This window comes from Sylvia atricapilla, chromosome 1 (genome assembly GCF_009819655.1).
Source record: "Sylvia atricapilla isolate bSylAtr1 chromosome 1, bSylAtr1.pri, whole genome shotgun sequence".
NCBI classification, from domain to species: domain Eukaryota; kingdom Metazoa; phylum Chordata; class Aves; order Passeriformes; family Sylviidae; genus Sylvia; species Sylvia atricapilla.
The window spans coordinates 134,437,102-134,463,927 of NC_089140.1; the positions used below are offsets into that span (position 1 = coordinate 134,437,102).

The window sequence follows — 26,826 nt, forward strand, 5'->3', positions numbered from 1 at the left end:
GTTTAAAATTCTCTGTACATCTCATCTGAAAGATTACTGTTTTTTCTATGAATTGCAAAACAAAAATACATGTCTGCTTCTAGAAGAATTAATGCTTGAAATAAAATACGTAATGCAAGAAATGGTGTTTAGTTTGATGTCCTTATGCAGAGAATGATGAATACAAATTCCATAGTAAAAAGCCCAGAAACCTTATGGTACTGAGGCTGAAAGAATTTTTAAAGGGGAATACCTCAATTTAAAAATTGCTCATTTAATGTAATTTGAAATTGAGCATCATAAGGAAACAAGTGGTACATATTTACTTATTAAGGCTTATGACAGTTGAGTTTCATAAAAACAGAGAAAACAAAATTCTTTTTAAAAAGTGAAAACAAATTCCAGTGGCCAAATAAAGAATCAAATGCAAAATAGAATAATCAGATAGAATATTCTTAATTCAGAGGACATGGGAAGCATGGAGGATACAAGAATGTAAAATATTTGTAGGTGGATGGATAGACATTATGCACCTACTAATTCACACCTTTGATGCCTACATTCACCTTTGAAGCAAAATCATTCAGTCAAAAAGGATTTCAGCATCAAGAAGCCATGACTTTAGTTTGCAGAAATCTGTTTAAATGATGAATTGTTTGGGCTACTGTCTTGTTTTATATCCATGTATTTCATTCAGCTGAGTATAATCTCAATGCCAAACAAATCTAAATTGTCTGCCTCCCTTCACTTTTCCTCAAAGTGTTGGTAGTCTTAATAATGATGGTATTTATTAAAATACTTGACTAATTCTGATAATTCAGTATCTGATCCCTGTGGTCTCCAGTAGGATGAAGAGCTGATTCTGTGCTGTTACTCGGATTGCACTATTAAACTATCAGAAAGATGCTCTAAAAGAGCAGACAGCACTCTCCATGTTATCCCATACTGTCCCATCAGTAATAAGGGAGAAATGTAATAGCATCAAGAGAAGTAAGGTAAAAGGTAGCTTTCTACCAGGTGATACACTGGTAGTTGACTCAAACGGGTAGAAAATAAATGATAATTCCTAGGTAATTTACCAAAGTGCTTGAGCAGTCAGAACACCTGAGTGTTGAAAGTTTAAATTACAAGTGATCATAGCTCCATGGTACAGTCCTTAGGTTCCTCTTGTTTTGGGCACGAAACAAAACTTTTGGGGAAAACAATTATGGTTATGCTAAAAGTCTCTGTGCTTTGCTAAAGAAAAAGTAACAGTTCCCAGTGCTTTGTGCTGTGCATCAATTATAAGAAAACCATCCCTCTGACTATGTTTTAAAATTATTTTAGCTCAATCTTGCACCTTTTTCAAGTAGAAATTTTCTATCTTATTAGAGGAATGATTCTGACATGCTGTAAGACTTTGCCAAAAAATCTTGGGTATTGCTGCTTTATTTTGGTAAAGTGTCATTCTGTTTGGTAAGTCATATGTGAATAGACCATTATACTTGATAATAAACTGTTTCCAGGTAGATTTTTAAAAAATTAAATATGCATAGTGGGTTACAAGTTTTTCTCAGTACCCCTTCCCTCTGTAGGCACTTCATATCTTAATTAAGATTTTCCATTCGTGACAATAAATTTGCATGACAGTAAAATATTATTTTGGACTAAAAAATCCCCCACCATAAAATATAATCTCTTTTCCTAAGGCCCTGAATTCTGAAGATTAGCTTTAATTTTTTGAAAACCAAAGAATCCCTTATCCTATCTGCACATTGAGGAACAGTGCTGTGAAACTCCTGTGCCAATTATTTGTATTACAGAGCGCAAAGCAACATCTGTGGAGTCAGGGCATGAGCAGGCTCCTCTCCCTGCCTGCCAGCAAGCTTGGCAGTGCAGCTGCTCCAGCACAGAGGGATATTTGTGTGCTAAATCTAAAACTGCTCTAGGATAAATTCCCTGCCCTTCCAGGATCACAGCTGACTTCTCAGGGCAGTCTACAGCCACTATAATATAATATAATATATCCAGGATGTCTGGTAAAATCTCCTGGTTGTCCTTTAATGCTTTCTTTTTTCACATTTGTTTCCCTACATAGAGTACAACTTCAGAGCCCTTACAATTTAGACATCTGAGAATGTTCTGATGGTCTATTTGGATTCTTTTCCAGAAATACTTTATGTTCCTGACTCTTTAAACTAAGTTATCAACACTGGTACTTGGTAAGATTTCCAATTTTCTGGAGAAGGCAATTAAGGTGGAAAAGCCACACCATCTTGCATTGACTTCAGGAGATTAAAAAAAGAAGAAAATGAAAGCAAAATAATAGCTCTTCTCTCTCTCTGCTTCAACATTCATAGGGATTGAGGTGTTTTGTATGTCCCTGAGACCCCAGACCTGATCTTCAGACTGCAAGTGACCCAAGGAAAGCATTTGCCAACAGCTTCTCCTGGTAGCAGAGCAGGGCCAAAGTGTGGTTATCATGGTGAGTCCTTACATCAGACTGACTGGCCAGGGTGAGGTGAAGGTAATGTTTTACTCATGTCCAGTTTAGTGTCCTATTTCCACAGTGGCCAGCAGCAGCTGGTAATTAGGGAAAGAATACAGAAGAGCTCAAGTATGAAAGGATACTTTGCTGCTATTTCCTCTGAGCTTTAGGCAGTCTCTGGCATAGGGATTTCCAGAAAACAGAGTTTGCATTTGCATTCTTTTGCTTATTGTGTCTTGATGGGCCTTCTATGAATTTTTGTAATTACTTTCTGAACCATTCATGGTTTTGTCATACACAACATCCTGTGGTAATGAGTTCTGTGATTCATTTATGCTGTATAAAAAAGTGTTCCCTTTTTAAAAAAATCTTCATAGTAATTTCATTAGGTGTCCTGACCTCTCTTATCACGAGAAATGTGAATAGTTTTCCTCTGATCTATTTTCTGCTTACCTACATTCTATTATTTTCCCTGCTTTCCTAGAAAGCAGCAGCTCAACACCTTTGTTGTTTTTCTCAGTATGTTTTCTGAGTACATTGCATCTTTTTTTTGAGAGTGTGACCAGCAGTACAATCTATATTCATTTGAAGAATTTACATAATAGTGTAACTGTATTTTTTTTCTAATAATTCATATTTATTTTGCTTTTTTGATGTCTACTGATTGACATTTTTAGATATCTCTACTGGATAGCTCACATAAAGCTCATTGCTGTGTACATATAAACATATTTAGGCACTTAGAGGAAAACTTGTCCTTACATTTATCAACAGTGAATTTCACTTGCTGTTTTGTTTAAGTTTTGTATTATGAAACAATTTTTAACTTTTTTCAGCATATTATTTCTACATAATTTTGTATCATCAGCAAACTCCATCACCTTGTTTAAAAGCATGCATCTCTGTTGGGCTGCATTGAGAATCTTTCTTCCTCTGCTGTGAAGTCTACACTTCTAGGATACTACACTTTTAAGGATATTAAATGCTGAGCCATCTCATCCTACAATAGCCTCATTTCCTTGCTGCAGGACTTTGTAAAAAAATTCCTGAAAGTACAAGTACACTGCTATCAATAGATTACTCTTATCCACATGATTGTTGACTCCAACAGAAAACTATAGATTTGCCAACCATGATTAAAACAGTTGTTGAGTTTTGCTGATTTACTTATCCAGATGTCTTATACTTTTAATGTTACCGTTTAATTTCTTCATGAAGTCTTGAATAACACCAGAGGTCCTTTAATACCACAGAGTTCCTCAAAGCTTTCTGTGCAAAAAACCCAAACCAAAAGGAAAGTGACAGAGGATATAAAACAAGTATAAAGTATTAAAAGGTTGTGGTGCTGGGTTTTTTCAGAATTGCTTTAGTGATCCTGACCTGCCTTCAGATAGGACAGAGCTCATTTTCTTCTTAGTAGCTGGTATGGTGCTGTGTTTGGGATTCAGTATGAGAATAATATTGATAACACACTGATGCTTTAGTTGTTGCTGAACAGTGCTCAGCGCTCAGTGCTGAACTCTGAGTCAAGGACTTTTCACTATGCTCCACCAATGAGGGGGTGCAGAAAAACTGGAAAGGACTACAGCCAGGGCAGCGGATCTAAACTGGCCAGAGGGATATTTCATACCATAGAATGTCATGGCAAGTGATAAACTGGGGGAGCTACCTGGAAGGGGGTGGATCAGTGCTCAGGAATGGGCGGGGCATCAGTCAGCACGCAGTGAGCAATTGCATTGTGCACTTCTCTTTCCTGGGTTTCACATTTCTCCTTCCTTCTCCTTTTTATTACAATTAGTAGTAGTAGCAGTAGTTAATTATTATTATTATTATCTTTCACTTCGTTAGTTATTATTTTTTACTTTGTTTCAGTCATTAAACTGTTCTTATCTCAATCCATGGATTCTATTTTCTTTCCTGATTCCCCATCCCATTGGTGGAGGGGGGAAGGAAAAGTGCAAGAGGGGATCCTTTCTTTCTAGTGATGCAAGGTCTGGTGCATGTGTCTCAGGGATGGCAGAGACTGTTTCCACCAGTCAATCTCCTCCTCAGGGCCCCTGATGCTTTTTAACCTTTCTACCCCACCCCCTCTTTAGCTCTTCCACCAGGCTGAGCAGCTCATCTTCACACAGGAGTCTTCTCTCCTGCTGTGCTCCGCAGTTTTCATGGCAGCTCCATTTGTGTCAGCTCCAGAGCATGTCTGCTGGAGCAGTCTTGGAGTCTTCTTCAATGACACTGAGATATGAGCCAGGCACAACTTCAACAACAGATTAGTAGGAACTCAGGAGGCCAGCTCCAATACAAATAACTGAATTTTTCCTTTGTATCTAGTACAAAAATAGATCAAGGCTAGACAAATTATTTTTCCCTTCTCACTGAGGTTTGCTGATCTTACTAAGGTTCATGAGTAAACTATTATGCTGTACATATTTCCAACATAGCATAATTTATTAATACTAGGACCTATATTTGGAAGAAATAAGCTTTTGACTTCTGAGAAATACAACAGCTTATTTCCTTGATAAAAAAGCCTGTCACTAGTGCTTCACCCTTAACCCCTGTCAGTCAAATCACGTACAAATTCTGAGTCTTGACCCTGAAGCACTGGTGTAAAAAATCTTGACAGATAACCTATGAAAAGGACTGAGAAGGACTGTTCTTTTGAGATTTTGTACACAATATATGTTCACAATATTTCATCCTTAGGTGAAATGCAAGGAAAATGGCAAGACATGCCTTTGGTAATTTTAAATGAAGCCTGCAGCTAATCCCATCTAAATAAATAGAAGGAAATTAATATGAGGCAAGTAAAATCTGTAAAGCTGTGATCTCAATGGTGCATGCAAGCATGGGTTCTCAATGGTGTGCACAGCCTTGCAGCTAATGTGGCAGAACACAAGAAAGACAACACTCTGCAAATCGTTTCAGTGATTTGTGACAGTAATCAAAGCCAAGATAATAAAATGTGGGAGACATGCAGGAGTTAAGATAGGAAATCTCAGGGGAAAAAACCCTACTGTGTAAAGGATAGAGTTTCTTAATTCAGAGATAATACAGTAATGGACAGCCTTCAAATGATTTAGCTAACTAGAAGCAATAGATTTCATTTCTGAGGATAAATTGTAGTAATTATCCCCAAAAGGACAGAGTGAATAACCATCCACAAGTTTTCTACATGATATTATGGGAGCAAATGAATCAGGCTTGTGATGTAGTGCCAGTGGGGGAGGGGAGAGACACCAGATGTTCCTTAAGAAGCAAGATTTAACAAGAAAGAAAAAGCAGAACTTCCTCCTAGGAAAATCAACATACTTCTTCTGGGGTTTCATTCAAAAGAAAATTTCAGGAATGTCCTACACAAATTTAGGTGGCTCAGGAAAAGGTATGTACAAAAGGCTTTCGTATGCTTACTTTACTAAAGGGAAACAACCACAAAAAAACAGGTAGCAAAGACTGGAACAGAATTCAGTCTTTTTTAACTAATCCTTAATCCTAGAATGCACTGCCTAAGCAGGAGCAACTTAAATAGAAAATCAGTAATTCTTATTAGAATAAAATATTTCCAATCAAAATGATCAGCTGTTGCCATTAGCCTTACTGTGGTTTAAGATAAATTCTGATGATATTTTAGACCCATTTTTCTAGTTACTGTTATTTTGATGGGATTTCTACATAGAACTGACTGCTCATCACTGTTCTTAAGCCTGTGTTTTCCAGGTGTCTGAGAAGAATAATTTTGTTCTAGTAAATTGAAAGGATCTTATATCTTAGGTACCTTCATGTCTAAAGGCTGCAATGAAAACACAAAACTTATTACTAAAAGCCATAGTATTTTCTGAATTGGAAACGATTTGGTGCCAACCAAAGACCATGAAAGTACATGACAAGCAGTTGTTTAGTTCTTCAAACAGACAGAACCAGTTCATTATATCACTTTAAAGGCTTTATTAATTTGAAGATCATTAATGTTATAATCCCAAGAAGGACTGTGGATTTCTAAAGTATGTAGCTTTTTCTATAAACATGAGGAATAAAGCCAGTCATGAGGTGATGAGATATTGATCACAAAACATTTTTCATGTTAAGGCTCTGAATCAAGGCTTTCATTTGAAATCTGAGTTGTGTTATGATTGCTTAGTCTTCAGAAATGGTTTAGAACCAGACTGAACTTCAACAACTGTATCCCACCAGAGGGACATTCTATCTTATCATGAACCAGTCAGTCAATGTAAAAAGTGAACTGCATTCTGACTATTGTTTCTGAGCAAGTACAAGCAACCTCCTTACAGGAATACAGTGCATTAACAACTTGATAAGCATTTAGTGAGTGTTAAGGAAAAAAGGGTTACACTTATATGGCAAAAAGGAAAAAAAAACATTAAGTCAATACTGTTTGCTTATGATTCAAATATCTAATGAATAATCAATCTTCTGAACACCTTTCATAAGCAATTATTCATAATTTACATAATTTATGTCTCTGTGGAGGATGAGATTAGCTAGTAAATACTACGGAGTCATCATTTATACTGCCAGTGTTTTCCACATTCAGTTGCAAAACACATGATGAAAGAAAAAAAAAAAAAAAAGCCAGTGAGTTGATGACACAGACACAGAAGACATGTCTACTGAAAACCAACTCTTTTCAGCAAGTGCCATAACTAGTGAACACCCTTAAACTGCATGGGTGTCTCTATGAACATGCATTCATATCTCCTGGGGTCCAAATTCAGTTTCATACAACTCCCTGAAAGAACAGAATATTCTATTTATAATAAGTCCCTACTGACCAGATAAATACAAACTGAAGACCTGGAGGTTATTTCATGTTTACTTGATAAAGTAGTCTACATAAATAGCTGTGTGATTGCAGCTGAAACTAAACTTCTGCCACAAATGTGGAGAAGTGCATATGATGTGCATTTGTTCTCAAGGCCATATCTGAAAACTTCCATGTCGATATCACTGATATTCTAACAAATGTTGACATGTTATTGTAGAATGATCATTTCAACATCCAAACATAAGTATATTTTGAGAAAATAAGAAAAAAAATACATATTTAGTCTTAGAATATTCATTTTTTAAATTCTAATTCTTTTGCTGTTTTATGAAAAAAAAATCATAAATACAAGTTGGATGGTGACTATGATTCTATAATTTTGCAGAACAGCTGGGTAATTGCAGGCAATAAAGCTTGTTATTTACCTGAATCTCTGAAAATTCAGACCATGTGCAGCTGAAATTTGATACATCCAAAAGTGCCAAAAAATTGTGGCATGTTTTTGAAATCCGATAAAATTATTTTGCAAGATGAAGTTAAGTGGAGTAAAATACCCTTAATTTATACTCACTTCTTCTGGGTTTTATATGCTTAGTATGCATTCCTGTAATTATGCTATGTGTGCCAGTACAGGACACTTGTGAATCAATTAACATTTTTCATATATGTTACAGTAATGTCCCAGATTTGATTGTACATTTTATTTGCATGGTGTTTCTATCTTCACTATCTAAATTTAAATTATTGTATGAAAATTTTTGAAATCTGGCTAGAAAAGCAAAAATTTTGATTAAAGATGAAATGGACTTGTCAGGCTGACCTAATTTTAAATAGTCTCTCCAGGATTAGATTAGATTAGATACCAAACAAACAAACCCATAATATTAATGTATTCAACTTCTTGGTAAGAAGACAAAATCACACAGTGAATGCTACAGTGCTTGGCTCTTATGGAATTAAATATAAGGAGCAGTGTATCTTTTGATGCTAAAATATATTGTAGGGGTAAGCTGAGATGCCCAAGGTCCAAATGTTCTCCTCAGCCTGGACAAACCTCATATCTAGGTGTGGTACCTGTATTTTATACATCTTAAGAAATTAAAGATTTATTGAGCCATATTTGAAATACTAGCACAGCAGGTGTTTGATTCAGTTTTTTACCAAGAAAACAATCCTAAAAGAGATGCTGTTATGGCTTCCTGTCATTGTTGTCATTTCCCAGTGTTGTTTCAAGAGTAATTGTATACAAAAAAAAAGCTATACTTGGAGTATGCCAGTCCAGAATCAGGGACTGAAAATACCCTTGTTGCCCATATTTATTCTGTCTTGTCCCTTCAGAGTGACATTTTCTGCTGAACAGTGAACAACATCAGTGGTCAAGGTAGAGAATGGGGCTCATGTCATTTCAATCCTACAGGGAGCTGGTTAGCAAAATTAAAATTATATTCCTAGCTGCTGAAGTCTGAAATTCCAGGTTTGTCATTTCTAGTATGCAGATGGGAGTTTCCTTCTTGTTGAGTGCCTAGTCTGAAAAGAGAATGTGGTACTCTGAAATCTTGTGAACAGCCACACCTAGCCCCCAGTTCCCTGTGAAGAACCTGTTTTAACACACCCATTTACTTAGTGTCACCTCCTGGTAATCTCTTTTCAGCCTCTCTCAAATTTAAACTGACACTGAATTTCCCTTTGGAATAATTTGAACATTCTTAATCACAAAAATAGATCTGCGCATATGTTTTTGCTTCTAGAATTGTGCACTTCCATACTTCATCATTCAAATTAGTTTGTTCCTAGGGAAATAGGCCTGAGAATGTGGGAGTTCTGCATGCCTGAGTTCTGGACTCTCCTTCAGGGACTGCACGTGCATTCTACATTGTGTTTAATTTTTACTGAAACAGCATGGGAAACAGAGTGTGGTATGTTTTTCTGTCTTTAAGAGTTTACTTTTTTCACAAGAAAACAAAAACCTAAACAAATCCTGAATTATTTTTTTACATGACTAAAAATAGGTTTCATTAAAAATTAAGAAAGAGGTTAGGCTTTTGAGAAATTCTACATTCAAATTCATATTTTTGCAAATTATGGGTTTTGCAACCACAGAAATGGTAGTGTCTTGACCAGAGGTAGTAGTTTAGAATACTGAACAAAGGCATACAGCATCTTCATAGTGTTACATGACAGTCAGCACCTCCAGAATGACTAAGGAAGCTTAAATGGGGCATTTGGCTCAAGCTCCCAGAATTACATGCTTGCCCAGAGGTTGTTTATATACAAATGAACGATGACTAATTGCCAAATGACTGAACACCAAGACTGTCACCTTGGAAAGCATGTACAAACCTCTTTTCTCACAAAATAGAGTGAGGGGTTTGTGTTAGTGCCTGGTGCACTTCTGCCTGCAGCTTGGTCACTGTGAATTTGGCAGGACATATTGTATATATGCACACATATCCTGTACACCAGGCACGTGAAATGGCCCAGGTCAAAGGAAGTTAAATAGCATCTGCCAGCATTTTGCCGGATTAGTTGCTACAGTATACACTTATTTTCACATGCAATAAATCTGTTCCTGAAGAAGTGATATAGCAACAACTTGTTTTTATGTTTTTATCTTTTTATTCTCCTATGAAATACCTTTATATACAACTATATGTTCGGACTTTGGAAATACTCTTATCCCATTGTGTCCTTTTCTATCTAATGAAAATGGATCCCTGCTCTCTTTCCCATCTTTTAGGATGCAGCTCAATCAGCTCTCTACCTGCTCTGGTTTAGGATTTGGAGATCTAGCTACAAAGCCAGGTTGTGCAATAGATTAGCATAACGTGTTATTAAATATTACATCATAAATGCAGACATATTCTGTCAGACACTTCTGTAGCTACTGAACATCGGTTTGTGTATAATACCAATATGAAGGCATGTCTATTTCTGTCACAGTCTGATTCCTCATTTTGAGCTAATATACATTGGCACTGAAGTCACAGAGGCTGGCATGAAACTTCCTCTTTCTCTCCCTTCCTCCCTTTCCGCTCTCACAGCCTCTTAGACTCATCTATTGTTTTGCAACTTGTGCTTCTACAGGTGTTTGCACACAACTCAAAGAGATCTGGAGATCCAACTGGGGATAATTGTAACCTCAAAACAAAATAATTTAACAAAAAATGTTTACTTAAGTTTTTTACTAAACTAAAAGGTACTTTTAAATTGATCAGCTTTACAACAGAGTTCATTCACCTGCCAAATGAATCCTTGTGCTTACACTCAGCATGGGAACAGAAACAAGCAATTAAAAGCAGGTAGGACCAGTTCCGTTTTTTGGAGGGAGAGTTTTAAGTGGCTGAGTTACAGAGATACTCTTTCTTCCACTGATAGCACAGGCCAGAAGATAAACCTAGAAGAGATCCTTGTTGCACATTCAGAGATCAAACACAGATTTATTAGTCCTCCTCAGCAAAAGCCAGACATTTTGAGGACAGAAAGGTAGAATGATCTGTAAAGGTGTTCAAGATCAATATAAGTGAAAAAACTATAAATATTGTAGAACCCATTTATATTTGGTTAAGCTTTACAGCAAAAGGGACACACATTGTTTATGTATGGAGTGTTCACATTGGTCCTACCAATTAAAAAGGAATGCTGCAAAGCTTTTCAGATGGAAATACAGGCTGCAATTTTAGTACCAGTATATTAGATTTTTGAAGTGACACAGTATTAAGTATGGTCAGCTTTCAGAGCAGAGATCTTTGTTAAAAATATTGCTAGCACAGGTGTGGTACAACTAAGGCGTAGCCAAGTTGAAACAGCATTTTAAAGCCCATACTACTGGATATTTGTGCTGATGATACCTACTGAAATATCATAGAATGGTTTGGGTTGGAAGGGTCCTTAAAGATCATCCAATTTCAACCCCCTGTCTTGGGCAGAGACACCTTCCACTACACAAGGTTGCTCAAAGCTCTGTCCACCCTGGCTTGGACCAATTCCAGGGATGGGGCATCCACGACATCTCTCGGGAACTTATTCCTGTGCCTCATGACCCACATTAAAGAATTTCTTCCTAATATCTAAACCTGACCTCTTCTAATTTAAAACCATTATTCTTTGTAAAATTCCCTCTCCAACACTCTTGTAGGTCCCCTATAGGTAGTGGAAGGTGTTTTAAGGTGTCCTGGAACCTCCTCCTCTCCAGACTGTACCTCAACCCTCTCTGTCTATAGAAGAGATACTCCAGCCCTCAGATCATGTTTGTGGCTCTCCTATGGACTGGTTCAAAGAGGCCCCTGTCCTTCCAGTGTTGGAGGCCCCAGGGCTGAATGCAATGCTCCAAGGCGGCTGCTCCAAGAGGTAGAGCAGAGCAGAGAGAGCATCCCCTCCCATGACCAGCTGGCCACACTTCTCTTGATGCAGCCCAGCATACAGTTGGTTTTCTGGGCTGCAAGTGTGCATTTCCAGGTCATGCTGAGCCACTCATCAACTAACTACCTTCCATGTCCTTCTCACCAGTGCTTCTCTCTGCTCAGCCTGTTTTTTTGTGCTTAGGATTATCCTGACCTAGGGACAGGACCTCATAATAGACCTGTTGAGCTTCATGAGTTTTGCATGGGCCCACTTTTCAAGGTCCCTCTGGATAGCAAGTAGTACAGCTCTGACTATATTCTTACATTGTAATAAGTGTAATATTAATTACTGTGTTACCGTAATGCCTTGAAATTTTATCAGTGGTTTATGAGTGTCACATGTCTTAAAGAGTACTGTTACTTTTCTGAGCACTGATACCTATATCTTGATTTTCTAGTTAAAACAGTATAACTGAAGAATTTGTTCTTGCTAAGTAAAAACATTGCTAAATGGATGCTTTTGAGTAGAAAATGATTTTCAATACTATGAAAAAGACATTACAGTAAGAAGTAGTCTTTTTATAGTTCAGTTAGACTATTTGTGAGGAAAGCCAGGGAAAGCAGCTAAAATAAATTCATAATTATGAAACATTTACCTTGAATACTTCATTAAAATGCTGTCTGAATCTGAATTTGTAGACTATTACTGCAATATAATGAAAAAACACTGCCTCAAGCTGCACCAGGGGAAGTTTAGGAAATTGGATGTCAGAAAAATTTCTTCATCAAAAGAGTTGTCAAGCCTTGGAACAGGCTGCCTATGGAAGTGGTAGAGTTACCATCCCTGGAGGGTGGTGGCACTTAGGGACATGGTTTAGTGGTGGACTTGGCAGTGCTGGATTAACAGTTGGACTTGATGATCTAAAGGGTCTTTTCTAACCTAAACAATTTTACAGTTCTATAAATATAAACCTGAAAGAGAGAGAGAGAGAGAGAGAGAGAGAGAGAGAGAAAAGGACTATTTCAAACTACAGAAGAAATACATGCAATCAGTACACTAATTGAGGTGTGTATGCGGCTGGAATGCTGGTGGGCAACTAATCTGGAAGTTTCAAATGTGCTGATCACAACATTTGTAAATTCATTTCTCATGCAAAGATGTAATAGATTTTGTCTAACATAGAATCAGCAGGGCAAAGACCGATCATAACTTTTTCATGGCAGAAACCCTGTCATAAAATGAAAACTAATTATACTGCTTAGGGTAAGACATGTCTGGTTGGCAGACCTGTTTATATTCTAAACATCTAGTGGTACTTAGACCATGCAGTGACTTTACAGTTCCAGATTAATTCACTAGTCTTGGAATAGACAGATTACTCATCCATTTCTACTGGCAGATCTTGGGGAAAGGAAGGAGGAGCTAATTCTGTCAAAATTTTCTTGTTCTCTTTCAATGAAATGTTTTATTTGAAAAAAGCCTTGAACATCATTATCTCCTGAGCAAGAATTGATTTGAGTAGAAGAAAGGTTGATTTGAGTGTACTGTTTAAATCAAGTAACCCTCAGAAATCAGCACTCTAAAATGCTGATGTTAAACTCTGATTTAATTGAGCAGCTGCTACAAGTGAATAAGAGTTGAAATAGCTCAGCACTTTTTCCCACTGTTCTGCATATACACAATAGATTTGGCACAACAAGAGCATTTTTCATTAAACAGTGCCTTCATTTGCAGTTAGATGCAGCATATAATTGTATCATACTCATATTAGAATATAAACATGTTAGTTTACAGTTCTGCATTCTCAAGATCTATGGCACAGGTATAAATATTATATGGTTGATCTTTCAGCCTCAATATGTGTAGAACACTTCAAAAGGCAGATCTTAAGAATGAGATTCAATGCCTTAGGTATTTCTTTCTCTCTGAAACTGTTGGATCATGTTTCGAATAGTTTTATTTTTTTCAAAACTTAGAAATTTCCAAGAATTGTGGGGATGAAGAATGCAAAGGTACAATTGAATACCACAAATCAAGTGTCTCTTTCAAAAAAGGAGGAAAAAGTGTACACCTAGTAAATTCTGCTGGAAGTCTAAGGTGACCTAGTTGGTTCAAAAGTCGAGTCGGGAATCGATGTCGGCAAACACTCCAAGGAGGGCACCGGGACGTGGCCGGCTGGCACAGGCCGGGACGATGGATCCCACGGCAGGGACACTCGGAGAGAGCGAGGGGTCAAGAACAGAGCAGCAAAACCACAGAGTGTCACGGCTGGTCCTGTTTCACACTTATAGCGGAAAAACATCTTCGTATCCACGACCGTGAAAAGATTTAAAAGTACGAGATTGCCTTGATTTTCACTCTTTGGAATGCTGAGACAGGAGAGCTGAGAATTCATAGAAAGCGTTGCAGCACATGGTTATAAAGCATTGAGCTTCCGCGAAACATAACCAAGTCCCCGAACTGTGGGTGAGTGCCCAGAGATGCGCAGGTGTCCGTGAGCCCCAGGTGTTTGGGGCGGGCCCAAAAGGGAGCGATGTCCCGGCTGTCCCGGCTGTCCCGGCTGTCCGGGGACGGAGCCCTCGGCGGCCCCCGGCAGTCCCGGCCCCGCCCGCGCCCCGCGGCGGCGGCGCGGCCCCTTTAAAAGGGGGCGGGGCCACGCAAAGTTTGCCCAAGTTGCGGCGCGGGCCGGCGGCGCGCGGGTCCCGGCCATGGCGCCCCCCGGCCGGTAGCGCCGCCATGGACTCGCTGACCGCCCTCACCGGCAAGGGCGGCCGCCTGCTCCGCGGCACCGCCAGCCGCCTCTGGGGCGCCGTGCCCGGCGGCCTCCGCCACGGCCGCTGCCAGGACGGCCGGAGCCGCGGGGAGCCGGGCCCCGCCAAGCCGACGCCAGGTACCGCTGGGGAAGGGGCCGAGGTGGCTGTGGGGTAACGGCGGGCAACGGGCGGCCTGGGCCTCCCCGGGCGGCGGGCTCGGCTCCTCGCCCCTTCCGAGCTTTCCTGGAGTAAGCCGGCTTCGAGGGGAAGCGAGAGCGAGCGGGAGCAGCAGGGGGAGAGGATCCTTCTCAGCCGGGAGCGGCCCCGCTGTGTCCCGGCTCGCAGCCGAGCGAGGCTGACGGGGAGCGGCCGGCGGCTGCTGCCCCGCTCCCGGCGCGGCTCCGGGCCACTGCCGGGTCGGGCTCTGCCGCGGCCGCGCCGCCGAGCGCTTGCACCGGGGCTGCGTCTGAGAGCCGAAAACCAGCTGAACGTCTTCCTGGTTTCCGTGACACAACTCCTACGCTTCTTTTGCTAACTTCCCTCTGCTGGTGTTTTTGCTGACTAGGGTGTAGGAAAGCACCTGGAGCACAGGCTCCTCGATTTGAGATGTCTGTTGTATACGAGGTTGTTTCTGCGTCTCAGGTTCTCCTGAGGAACAGGCAGCATTTCTGGGAGGTAGGCTCGGTGATGCTGAGGGCAGAAGTACCTCTGCCGCTCAGTGGCCAAACATGTCAGTCAGGAGACAGTAGTAGGTGACTCCTTGTCCTGTGGCTGGGAGTAAGGGGGCTCGCTGCTGTTGTCACTCGTTTTCTTGATGATGCTGTTGGGGCTGTTGGCATAGGTATTGTAAGTATCTGATGTGAGCACTTATATTGGCAAGGAGTACTGTGAAAACTGGAGGGATGGTCAGTGGATGCACACACACCTGTTTATGCAGAGGAGGAGCACGCAGTGAGGTAATGTTACTTTTAGAGGGGCAATGCTGTTGACTGGAAGCGAAAAACAAGCTATGAGATAAGTGTAAAAGTAGCATGATCTGGTGATTGCTTAGAAAGAAATTGAGATATGAAAGTGCTTTGTAATAAAGAGGCATATACAATGGATAGTAAATGTTTTCCTTTTTTCCCTGTTTTGAGAAGCTCTGTGTGAAGTGGATAAACGAATATTTTTTGCAGTCTCTAGCTGAGGTTGAAGTCAGGTCTCTACTGAAATGAAATATTAAAGCACATTAAGTTTCCTTGTTACTTTGGGTTATTTTGGAAGAGTAAAAGAGTTGTTTTCCTTGAAGGGGAACTAGGTCTGCTACTCAGTATAGTAGGCAACGTAATGGGAATGCCCATACAACCGGTCAGATGTAGGTGGTGTTTCTTTGTGTGCATTGGGTCACACCTCTTGCGCACAATGGATATAATAACTGGCTGTATTTACAGTGACACTATTTTATGTCCCTCCCTGCAACATGCAGGGGAGAGAATGAGACAGTAACTTGTTTTCCAGCAGTGAAATAAAGTACTTTGAATAAGGCCTCTGCAAACAGTTAAAGACTTTGACAGAGGTGGTTTACGCTCTTTTGTGGAAGCAACATGGCAGTAAAATGCTTTAGCATCTTCTGGCCTTTTAAATCTCTTACAAGGCCTTGTGTTCAGCTGTTAGTATAAAGTGTCTCCTGTGATATATGGGATTTCTTGGAGGGAAAGACTTTATTTTTCCCCCTCTTCTTCTGGGAGAAAGGATTAACTTAGACTGCGTTGTAATGTTCTGGGCTTTTTCCTCTAGCTTTGAGCAGAACATGTATTTCCTCAGATGCTTTCATAATGTAATGCTTAAAATCTGTGCTAATGACAAGTTCAAGAATGCAGGGTGAGTTTCTGCATATATGGACTTTATTGCACCTTTTTTCTCACCTAGGTGAAGCATACTGCTCAAGGCAAGTAGACCCTCGCCCTCCCATGCTCCCTTCCCCTTCACAGGGTTTCTATCAGTTGTGGGCAGAAACAAATTCTTGTGACTATTGAATTGTTCTGTCTGGCATTTTGCTGGCTTTTACAAACCACCTGTGCCCTGGTAATGGGTGCTGTGGAAGCTGTAACAATGATTAGAATGCTTCACTTGAAATCAAACCTCTATTTTAATTAGAGATGGGTCCCCTTGGCATTAGCCTAAGAGTTAATGTCAGATTTTAAATGGTCCAAATGCTTAGTCTCTGGAGTGTTCTGGATCCAGGCCTACCTATTACAGTAGTTTTTCTTCCCCACTTAGTGCTTTCAGTTGTTGTTTGTGGTTTTCTTTGGTTGGGTTTTTTTTGGGTTTTTATGTTTGTTGTTTGGTTTTGGCTTTGGATTTTTTTGTGGTTGGTGTGGTGGTGGTGTTGTTTGTTGGGATTTTTTTTTTTCTTTGTTCAGTTGTGGCTGTGCATTACTTGTTAAGAGAATAGTTCTTCATAAAAGCCTTAAAACCATGTTTCAACTTCCCTGAAACAAAACAAAACTTTTTTTTTAGCTTCTACAATGAAGTATCTCAATTTAATTAATGCAATAATAATAATAATTTTACCTTTACTATTTTCATGCTTGTCTTTTTGAACAGTTGGACAGCTTCTCTGTTAGGTTTCCAAGTGCAAGGAGGCAACTCTGTTCAAATGTTGTGCTTTAAATCACTTCTTTGGATACATGCAGAACAGTCTATAGTTTTTCTTAGTAGGGAGAAAGGACGCACTAGAACTCTGAGTAGTGCCATAGGAGGCTGTAAACCTGTTTATCCAGTTTACACTGCTAGTGTCAGCAGCCTAGTCAGTGAAAAAACTTCATAAAGATTTTTTTGTCTTTTAATGGTTGTGATGGAGGATAAAAATGCAATATAATCAGAAAGTCAAAAGAATGCATCTGGCTTTAGTAAAGAACTCTGTGTCAGAGTATAAAGTTACTCTTTTTTAAAAAAGGCCTGTAAGCTTTGAAATATGACTTCTAAATACAATCTATTGATAATTTATAGGAATAGCTAATATGTCTGTATTCAAGCCTGGATTTACCTAGAAACTTTAGCTAGAACAGTGTTGTTTTCTTGTTTATTATCATGTACTGTAGGTGTTGGCATGCTGAAGTTGCATGTGGTTTTAGTTGATTTAAGATGCAACTCAAGGATTTAGGGAATGTGTGATTAAGAATTCTCTTTTCTGCAGGATTAACTTCAGTGTTTAGTTAAATTTGAGTCTCATCTATACACCTGTTACTTAAATGAGACATCACATCCCATAGTTCAATCTGCTCTTTACTTTGTAAGAGAGTGTAACCAGCAGTTTGGGACATGGTTTTGCTTCTTTTCTGTGACACTGCTGTGGCTATACATTGAGTGTGCTCTTTGGTTTATGCACCACTGTTAAGGGGAATTGCTGAGGAACTACAGAGGGTCCAGCCAGTGTATTTGGGGGTATGAGGCATATGACCTGTGAGGAGGGGTTGAGGAAGCTGGGCTTTAGTGATGCAGAGGGAGACCAAGGCAGCCTGGAGTCAATCAAATTGTGACCTACATCTACCTAGAGGGTCCCACTCTTCTCACTACTAAGAGTACAAGGAGGAGCAGCAGCCATGAGTTTAAGCTTAGGAGGTTCAAACTGGACAATGGAAAAAAAGTCACCCAGAGTGGTCTGTCACTGGGACAGTTTTAAGCTGACCAGATTTGATATTGACAATAATTCTACTTCAAACTGGAGGCTGGAGTAAATGTATTCAAGAGGCTTTTCTTCTAGATAACCCTTTGATTCTGTGAGGATATACTTTCATACCTGGAGTCTTATGCTTCTTCCCTCCTAGAAATTTTCACCTCACATCTTTGTGTTTACTTCATGGGAGGAAAAGATACACTGCACAGGGAGTGCCGACTTCCTGCAGTGTCTTCCATTAAGTGCAGAAGTAAAATAAAAATCAGTGATTCAGAGACTCCTCTCAACCAGTCTGTCAGGGAAGTTTTTCTAGCTGCCTTCTATTGAAACTTTTGTTGTTGTTGTTTTTCTCCCTCAGGTTCAACTTGATTGTTCAGTTCTGAACCATGTGGCCTGTGGGCTTATTTACATTTCTTTCATACCAGCTTTGGAGTCTTGATTGGTAAGGTTACTATACACAGTATATCCAGTAAACTGTGTGGCTTGTCAGTCCTCTGTACTATGGTCAAGGTGGCAGATAGATAAATGTGTAATGCCAGCTTATAATACATTTCTCAAGTCCTGCTGTGAAAGTTAGTATCTTTGTTTCTAAAAATCTGTCTTAGAGTAAAGCAAATAGAAGAATAAGGCAGGTGATTTTCTCCTTTAATCTTTATTCAGTATCTCATTTTTAAGAAATTACCAGGTGTATGATAATGTAGGAAAGAGGATTCAAACTGGGGAGATGCACTTCCGTGAGTTTTCTTGTACACTCTGTTCCAGATGAAGCACATATGAGATGTACCAACACCCTTTACAAAGACGCTAATGCTGCGCTTTCATGTCTGAAAATAATTCAGTTGGTACAGGCATAAGAAGCAAATGTGATCTTGGAATGTATCAGGCTGGTGACTCAGTCATCTTGTGATATGTTAATGTATGCACAAGCTCTTCTTCAGACTTCTGCGCTACTAGTGTACAGGATTTCTTGAGTATTCCCTTGGTGCATGTGATGTTAAATGATCTTTTACTTCAGGTTCTGCTTTGTGCTATTGCATCTTTCCCTGCTTTTATTCCTCCAATCTTTGGAACTTCAGAGTTCATATAGAAGCTATGCTATTGATTGTCCTTTTGAATTTGTCTGCTGATGTGCAATTGAACTGTGTTAAAAACTTCATTGATATACCACTTCATTCTCCTGGCTTCTATTTCTCTTGCCTCTTTACTGATTTTTTTTACATATTTCACAATTCTTTATGCAGTTTTTGCTGTTCAGCAGGATTCTGATGTGTCAAATGTTTAACTGAAGTTTAGTTTATCAACTGATCTAGCAGATGACTGAAACATTTTTTCTGATATTCTTGTATCATTTGACTATCTTACATTTTTGTTTTAATATGCCATGTTGGTTATGTTTTTATCTTAATTTTTCTGGTTAATTTCCATTTCTAATATTCAAACAGTTTAGAAGGTGATATTTTATTGAGAACCTGTTGTACTCATGGCAGCATTTCAGGTCACTACATGTATGACTAATTTTCTGTTCATCAGTAAGCAACATACCTTGTGTTACATATGTAAATCTCTCTGGCTTGGTTTGGTGGGGTGGCCTTACGTATCTGTATTGCCTACCAGAAAAATGGAAGGAATCATAGTTACAGATAACTCAAATTGCAAGTAAGATCGTTTAGCCTTGCTAAAAGTAGAGAAGGTGGTTCCCTTCAGGCTAGGTTTCTCTGTGCTTTATTCTGCTTTGGATATGTCCAGAGATGGGAACTGCACAACTGCACTGGTCAGTTAGGGTTTTTTGCCTTCTGTCTACTCAGAAGCCCTTTTGTTTCTTCTTTGTCTGATACCTTTTCTTCTTCTTCTATGTCACTGAGGAGATTGGCTCTGTCATCTTGATGCCTCTGGGAAATTATCTAGAAGGTACAAGATGGCTGCTGTTACAGTCCTTCAAAACCACCCCTGCTTCAGGCTGGAGAGGCTCTGTTTTCCTGGCCTCTTCTCACAGCCCCCGAGTACCTTGGTGCCCCTTCACAGAAAGCGTTTTCTGTACCTGTGCCTTATATTGAATGGGGGCAGGGGAGGGACACTGGAGCCAGTATTCAAAGAGCAGTTGGAGTGCAGAGCTAGTTGTGCTCTCAGTCTGCTGTTCACAGTAATGCAGCTGAGGGTGCTGTTGGCCCCTCTTGTTCCCAGGTTGTTCTGGCTCCTGTTTTGGCTTTGGCTTACCAAGACCGTTGGGGGTTTTTTTTCAGCAGAGCTGCTCCTTTGCTGAGCAGTGCCAACTCTACAACGCCAAGGGCTCTTCCTTCCTGTGCAGCAGATTATTGTCCTGCTGAATTCCTTTCTGCTTTCTCCCCACCCTGTCCAGGTCCTGCTGAACGACAGCCCTGCCATCATGTATGTTGACTGATCCCCCCCAGTTTATCTGCAAACCTAATGAAATAAACTTTTACAGTAAGATGTTTACTGGGGCTCTGCAAATGACTCCACATCCACAGGAGATCTCTTTGCATATGAGCAGAACTGTTGTAGGGCACAGGACAGCAGGATAAGCTGACTGATTTAGAACTCTTAGAAAGGGTAGGTATCATGGGCTTAGTGTGATAAGGCAAAGTGTAAATTCTTGAAGGTGTGTAAGGATATAACTTGTGGTCAAACTGCTGATGTGGTGTTTTGTAAGCTTGAGCATGTACAACTAAATGTGCTTAAATATCTGAAAGAGGTGGGGAGTTGTTATTCGAAAAGTTGACTTGCTGTATCAATAATGCAGACAAGATTTTTGCAACTTTCTATTAAAGGATGTATTTGGACTGCAGAGAGATTGTTCAGAAGGTGGAGATTGGAGTTGAGTAGTTTCTAATGTATTAAAGTGTATTCATGTATATTGCAAATAGAACAGGAAAGGAAACTTACTGTTGGTTAACACATACTGTGACATAATCTGAAAATTCAGTTAAATATTTCTGTTTACTTGGAATGTGAAATCTTATTTAAGAAGAAAGCCCATATGATGTACATACCAGGAGCGTCATGCACAGAGCTGACTTTTTTTTCTCCTAGCCATTCAGAGAAGCGTCCTGCCTTAAGTTTGGTTCTTTTCAATTGTTTTTGTTCCTGAAATCATAAATTTAATTATTTCTGCCTACATGCTGTGTATCTGACTGGATAGTGGAGTGACGTGTGTTAGGGAGATCACAAAGTGAGCTGGAGTTGATGCTGTATCTATGTTGCAGGAAAAAGCTATTTTGCTGTGTTCAAAGTGCTAATGCAACATTAACAAGGTCTCAGATTCATTGAGCTTGGGGGTTTGCTTGAGAATAATGTGAACAAAAGCATCATGTGAAGAGCAGTGATAAAGATCAAGAGTTTTGAGAGCATGACTTGGAAAGACTGAATCACAGAATAAATAGCAGCTGCTTAGCAAGAAGAGGCATTATGATATTGCCTTGGTCTGAAAATCTTTCATTTTGGCTAAAAAACCAGCAGACTACAAGTATCTTGTAGGCTACTGTTAAAGCTTCTGTTTCTGGTTCCTAAGGCATTGGAAGATAACTGAAAATAATATTCCTGTAATTATTGTAAGCATATCTAACTGCAGGAGAGGGGGAAGGGTTAATGAGACAGTTGCTGACTGAAATGTAGTCCCTGCTGTTCGGAGAGTCAGGTCACCAGGTCTTATGGAATATAAAGATTTCCTACTTTAATCTCTTTCATTTCTTTATGAATAGGTTACAGTAATCTAATTGTTATTGAGCAGAACTAATCTAATAAAGATGTAATATCTGTGCTTCCTGTTTTATCAATTAGTGAGTTGTTACCATGTACTGCTAAATAAAAATGTATTTGATAATACTTCAGACTGCTTTTCTTACTTTGATTTATTACCCCATATGTGCTGCATGTCTAAGATCTTGTGAAAAACTGTATTCTAGACAAAAATTTGACAAAGGCACTGCCTTTTCCTTTTTTCTAAACACTTGTAAATCTGATACACAAATGTGCAGTTCTTGTTGGGAGATGGAATGGTGGATGAATAATCTTTTTCTTACCTTCTTGATCATAATAAGCTCATTTAGTAATTTTAAACCATTTGCAGTAATTGTGGACTTGTCCAACTTCTTTGCTTTTTATTAGAGGATACTGGTTCGTTTATCAATTTATTTCCCTGGAAAAAGTGGTGTGTTGTGGGGTTTTTTTGTTATTGTTGTTTTGGTTTTTTGGGGGTTTTTTGTTTGTTTGTTTGTTTTTGTTTGTTTGGTTTTGTTACATTGAAATAAATAGAATAACAGCTGGGAAACATTGCAAGTTGAGATGTAATCCTACTGAGGAAACAAGAAGGGTAAAAGAAGACGAATACATTTTGCTCTATGCAGAGCTTGAAGATCCTTCTAAGCAGTTCTTAGCTTGTATCCTTATGTTTACTAGCCCTTAGTGCCAGAAGTCCAATGGATGTGCTAAAAGCATCAGTAAACAGCAAAATGAAGATCTACAATTAAGCTCAGATGGCATTCTAAGAAATGGGAAATGCCACTCTTGTCATAATAATTTGAGCTAGCAGCACCACAAAAATTTTTTCAGTCAACCAAAATTCAGTTGCACAGGATCATATAGAGACAGTTTATAGAAGCTATGCCATAAATGTTGGAATTTGACTTTAGCTGTTTCCAGTTGAATGCCACTGACTATTTCATATTTTAATGTCAAAGTTGCCTTATTGGAAACTGCCTCTTCTTAAAACATATTGTTCATAACCCCCCTTTTCCTATCTCATAGAAGTATGTTGGAACAGTAAGTCCTCCTCTCTGTGTTGGATGTTCATATGTAGTAGTTCTTATGCTGCAATCATTTAACCTCAAAATTCTGAGCTCATGCATTCAGACTAAATAGTGGTCTGGTGTAATTTTGAACACTGTGTTCTGCATCATTCTAGTTCTAGTCTTTTAAATCCTAACTGAAATATTTTCTTGTCATTTGTGGATCTGGCATGTACTTTTTCACATTAGTGTTTCAAGCAGTTGTGGAGGCCTGCCCAGTCCTGTGAAAAGGCAATTGAGAATTAAAGCATGAATCCTGATGTTACAAAAAGTCTTGTCTTTCTCTCTAAAGCAGCACAGCCAAGAGCTTTGATAACACAGCACCGCAGATCCCATGTTAAACAAGTTACTTGACTCTTGAGGTTGTGTTTAGTGTGGTTAGTGGTGTTGGGTTTTTCGTGGTGTGGTCTGAGAGCATCAGCCTTGGTTAGTCTCACTGGCTTGCTGCTATCAGATGAAGTAATGGTTGTGTGTAACCTAACAAAATGAGCTGTGCAACAGTTACCTGGAAAATAAGTGAAATGAAAGCATCAGACTGGCTCTTGTTGGGTCTGAAGACTTTTCAGACCACTGCATTCTGTACTGGCAGTTGTTTCTGCTTGCATGTGCTTCCTGGAATACTAGGGGCACTGGAATGGCTGAAAGGTGCATTTACTTTGCCCTCAAAAATGAATACCCTGCTCCTTTAGTGAGATACAGAGGCTTTGAGTGAGATACAGTAGCGTGTCATCAGGGAGCTTGAATTCGTGTTTCTACTACTCTGACCTATTTTCGCAGCTGAAATACATCCTAGTTTTGTTTCCGAGAGGTCAGGTCAAAATTGAACTGTTCTGTATGAACAGACAGCTCGAGCACTTGGGCTGTGGGCAGAGGTGTGGATTTTGATAGCTTGGCCAGCTGGGTAGTTAGCACACACAGCTCAGTGTTGTCTCCCTCCATCTCTTGTTGACTCAGGAGACTTAGACTGTGTCAGGTTATAAAACACTTGAGTCCTGTACCCATATAGTGAGGGGGAGGTAATGCCTTCACAGATTGAAGGAATGGAAGTGGGCACTGATGGGAAGGGTGGGATTTACTGCCTTAGGTGTGGGAGGGGAGGACATTAGGAAACCCTAACTGTAGACTATAAGCGCCTGGAAAACTTGGGGTAGGGGTTCTCCTGGCTTTCATACAGGATGCCTTCAACAAGGAACTGCCTTCCCTGCATCTACCCTCTATTTTTCTTACTTTCCTGAAGTTAGCAGAGTTCTCTCCAATCTCTGAAGATGGTGAAGAGCCTAGAATGGAAACCATATGGGAAGTGGCTGAGGTCACTTGGTCTGTCCAGCTTGCAAAAGAGGAGGCCTCATAGTGATCTACAGCTTCTTCAGAAGAAGGGAAGTGGGAGGGACTGGCGCTGGTCTCTTTGAGCAGTGACAGGGCCCAAGGGAACAGCATGAGGCCGTGTCAAGGGAGGTTTAGGCTGGGTATTAAGAAAAGCTTCCTTACACAAGGGATGACTGGGCACTGGAACAGTCTCCCCAGGGAAGTGATTGCAGCACCAAGGCTGCCAGAGTTTGGGCAATGCTCTCAGGCATGTGATGGGATTCTTGGTGTTGTCCTGGGCATGGCCAGGAGCTGGATGCGGTGATCCTCATGAGTCCCTTCCAAGGGGATATTTTATGATGATTCTGTGATTCTAAGTCTAAAGCAGCAGGTTCTAATGCTGTGAATAACAAATTCCCATTTTATATTTCTGGCATAAAGAACAGAATTAGGTATTTGTGCAAGACTTCATTCTACTGCTCTATTACTGGACAGGGAGAAGTTAATTTATCTTGACCTTTTGAGGGGCACCTGTCTGCCAGCTCTTCAGACACCTGAACCAGTAAGAAGAAAAAAGAAAGTTAAATTTGGGTTGAGGAAAAAAACCCACAAACTAAATTAGGCTGTATACAACTGAGGTGTGTGTATATATATTTGTGTTATGGGGCTTTTTACTTCCGTCTAACTGGGGGGGGGGAGGGGAAGAAGACATCTTGTTCTGCAATAAGGGTTCTTCATTTATAGATTAAGGCATGTATGGGATCCTGGATGAGATCAGTCTATTTCTAGCTGCGTCCTTGGACTTTTTCTTAGGCTTATTTGACCCAGACTGCTCTTGAAAGAAAATTATTAGGCTCTTGGCAAAACTTTGATAAGGGCTGAAAAATCTGGAACACCTACAGTCAAGCAACTTTCAGGTTTTCTGTAGCTTGCTGAGGAGGCACCTGTTGTGCTGCAAGGTCGGGTAAAAACTTTGAAAACAAAATATTTGACCTAGTTGAGGAGAACATCGGCTGCTGCTTAAGCCTACACACAAACTTCTAGTGTATTTTATTGTTACTGAATTGGCTTCATTTCCCTCAGAGACATTTGTAGTACTTTTAAACACTGAATATAATCAGAAATGAATGATTCTTTCAGCTAAGATTTAAAAAGCTGCTATTAGTAAATAAGAGAAGAAATACCTTTTATTGTATTGACTAAAGATAGCAGAGTGCAGAATCAGTGTATAGGTTTTTAGAATTATTAGAAACTTTTTAGAAGTAGACTTAGTCTTGATAGTCATTCATAGCTATAAAAACTTACTGTAATTAATAACATGCATAGATCAATTTTAGATGTGGCTCATTCTTCCTCAGGCTTCTTTCAATATGTAAAAAAGGATGAATTAAACCAAAGTTTATATCCTTTTTTTTATTTATATAAAGAGTACCACAGGGGATTATTTATGTTGAGTCTGCTAGAAATCACTACTTTGTAGTCCTGTGTGGCTTGTCCTATATATAGCAAATGTAAGATATTTGACATAGATTTCTTCTTGTAGGGTTGTTTTTTTTTTTTTTTTCCAAGATGTCATTTTGTTTCTTCTTTGGCAGAAATTACTGTGTAATTTACATTGTGATTTATTTCCCTGCCCTCTATAGTTTTGGCTATCCATGCAGAAATTTGGGAGTGGGTGTATGAAAGTTGTGCCGATACGTGTCTAGTACTTGTTTAATCTTTCTTCCTGTGTTGGAATTCTGATACTAATTAAATCTAATAGTGCACTAAGATACTGTTGGTTTATAGCATGTTTCCTTAGTACTCCAGGTAAGGCTTAAATGGATTGCACAAAGTTTTCTATTCTCAGTGTAGCCATTCTAAATTTTTTTAAAATACATTTCATAAGGTTTCTTGTTTCTATTCAATTTGGCTTGAAATATTTGAGGAAATTATGGGGATAAATTTGAATATATCAAAATGGGAGCGTAACTAATCCTGTTGTAGCATGAAAACTTAATGTCTCTTTCACATAAGTATTTTGGGCTCCTTAATGGCAGATATTTCACTGTTGAAGGTGGGGGCCATGTGGTGGAGGAGATTCATCTAAAAAAATCTGTGTGTATAGATGCAGATATTAAAACTCACTTTTCTAGAGAGGTGTGTGCTTTCTGTTGAACCATATGACGACACTGGTGTGTCATGATTATCATAAATATCGAGCCAGTTAGTATAAAATAATAGAGTATGCTTCAGTTACAAATGGTTGTTTACTTGGCCTGTGAAACAGGTCATCAAAATACAGTGGCCCAGTAAAAAGAACAGTTCTTAATTTGTATTATTTATGTAGAATCTTTAGTGTTTATTTCCTAACTCTATCTGTTTGCTACAGAAAGGATAATTATGAATTTAATGTTAATGCTCTTTATTTTATAAAAAAGCTTTAAATACTCTGTACTTATCAAACAGCAAGAAAAAAAATGTCTAGTGATTAGATCAAACATACAGGAACTCTAGATCATCTCACCTCAGATGAAAGCAGACTGGGTATGATACAAAATCAATTAAACACAGCAATTCCAGAAGTGTTGCTTGCCTGATGGAGTCAATGTCCTATTTAGTCTTCATTAATTGCTTCCTGGATAGCAGCAAGTACTTGTGCAGTTAGTTGGTTTCCAGTTATCAGCTGTTTGTATTGGTCAAATTCTTAAAGCATTGCAGAGGAATGAAGTCGCTATTTTAGCAGCTGGTGTCTGTTG

The 26,826-nt window shown here is 39.3% G+C and overlaps 1 protein-coding gene across 5 annotated transcripts in view; it reads left to right on the forward strand.

Annotated features, from left to right (window-relative positions):
* OXR1 (oxidation resistance 1) overlaps nucleotides 1-26,826 on the forward strand; it is a 225,696-nt gene that overhangs the window by 138,791 nt on the left and 60,079 nt on the right. Inside the window, exon 1 of one of the 5 annotated variants that reach the window (XM_066334811.1) lies at nucleotides 14,273-14,460. The exons of 3 other annotated variants lie outside the window; for them this stretch is intronic. In XM_066334811.1, coding sequence (XP_066190908.1) covers nucleotides 14,307-14,460 — 154 coding nt within the window. In that variant the 5' untranslated portion in view covers nucleotides 14,273-14,306. Of the gene's footprint in view, nucleotides 1-14,272; nucleotides 14,461-26,826 lie in introns of those variants that run through there. One more of the 5 variants, XM_066334784.1, reaches the window with a different exon arrangement.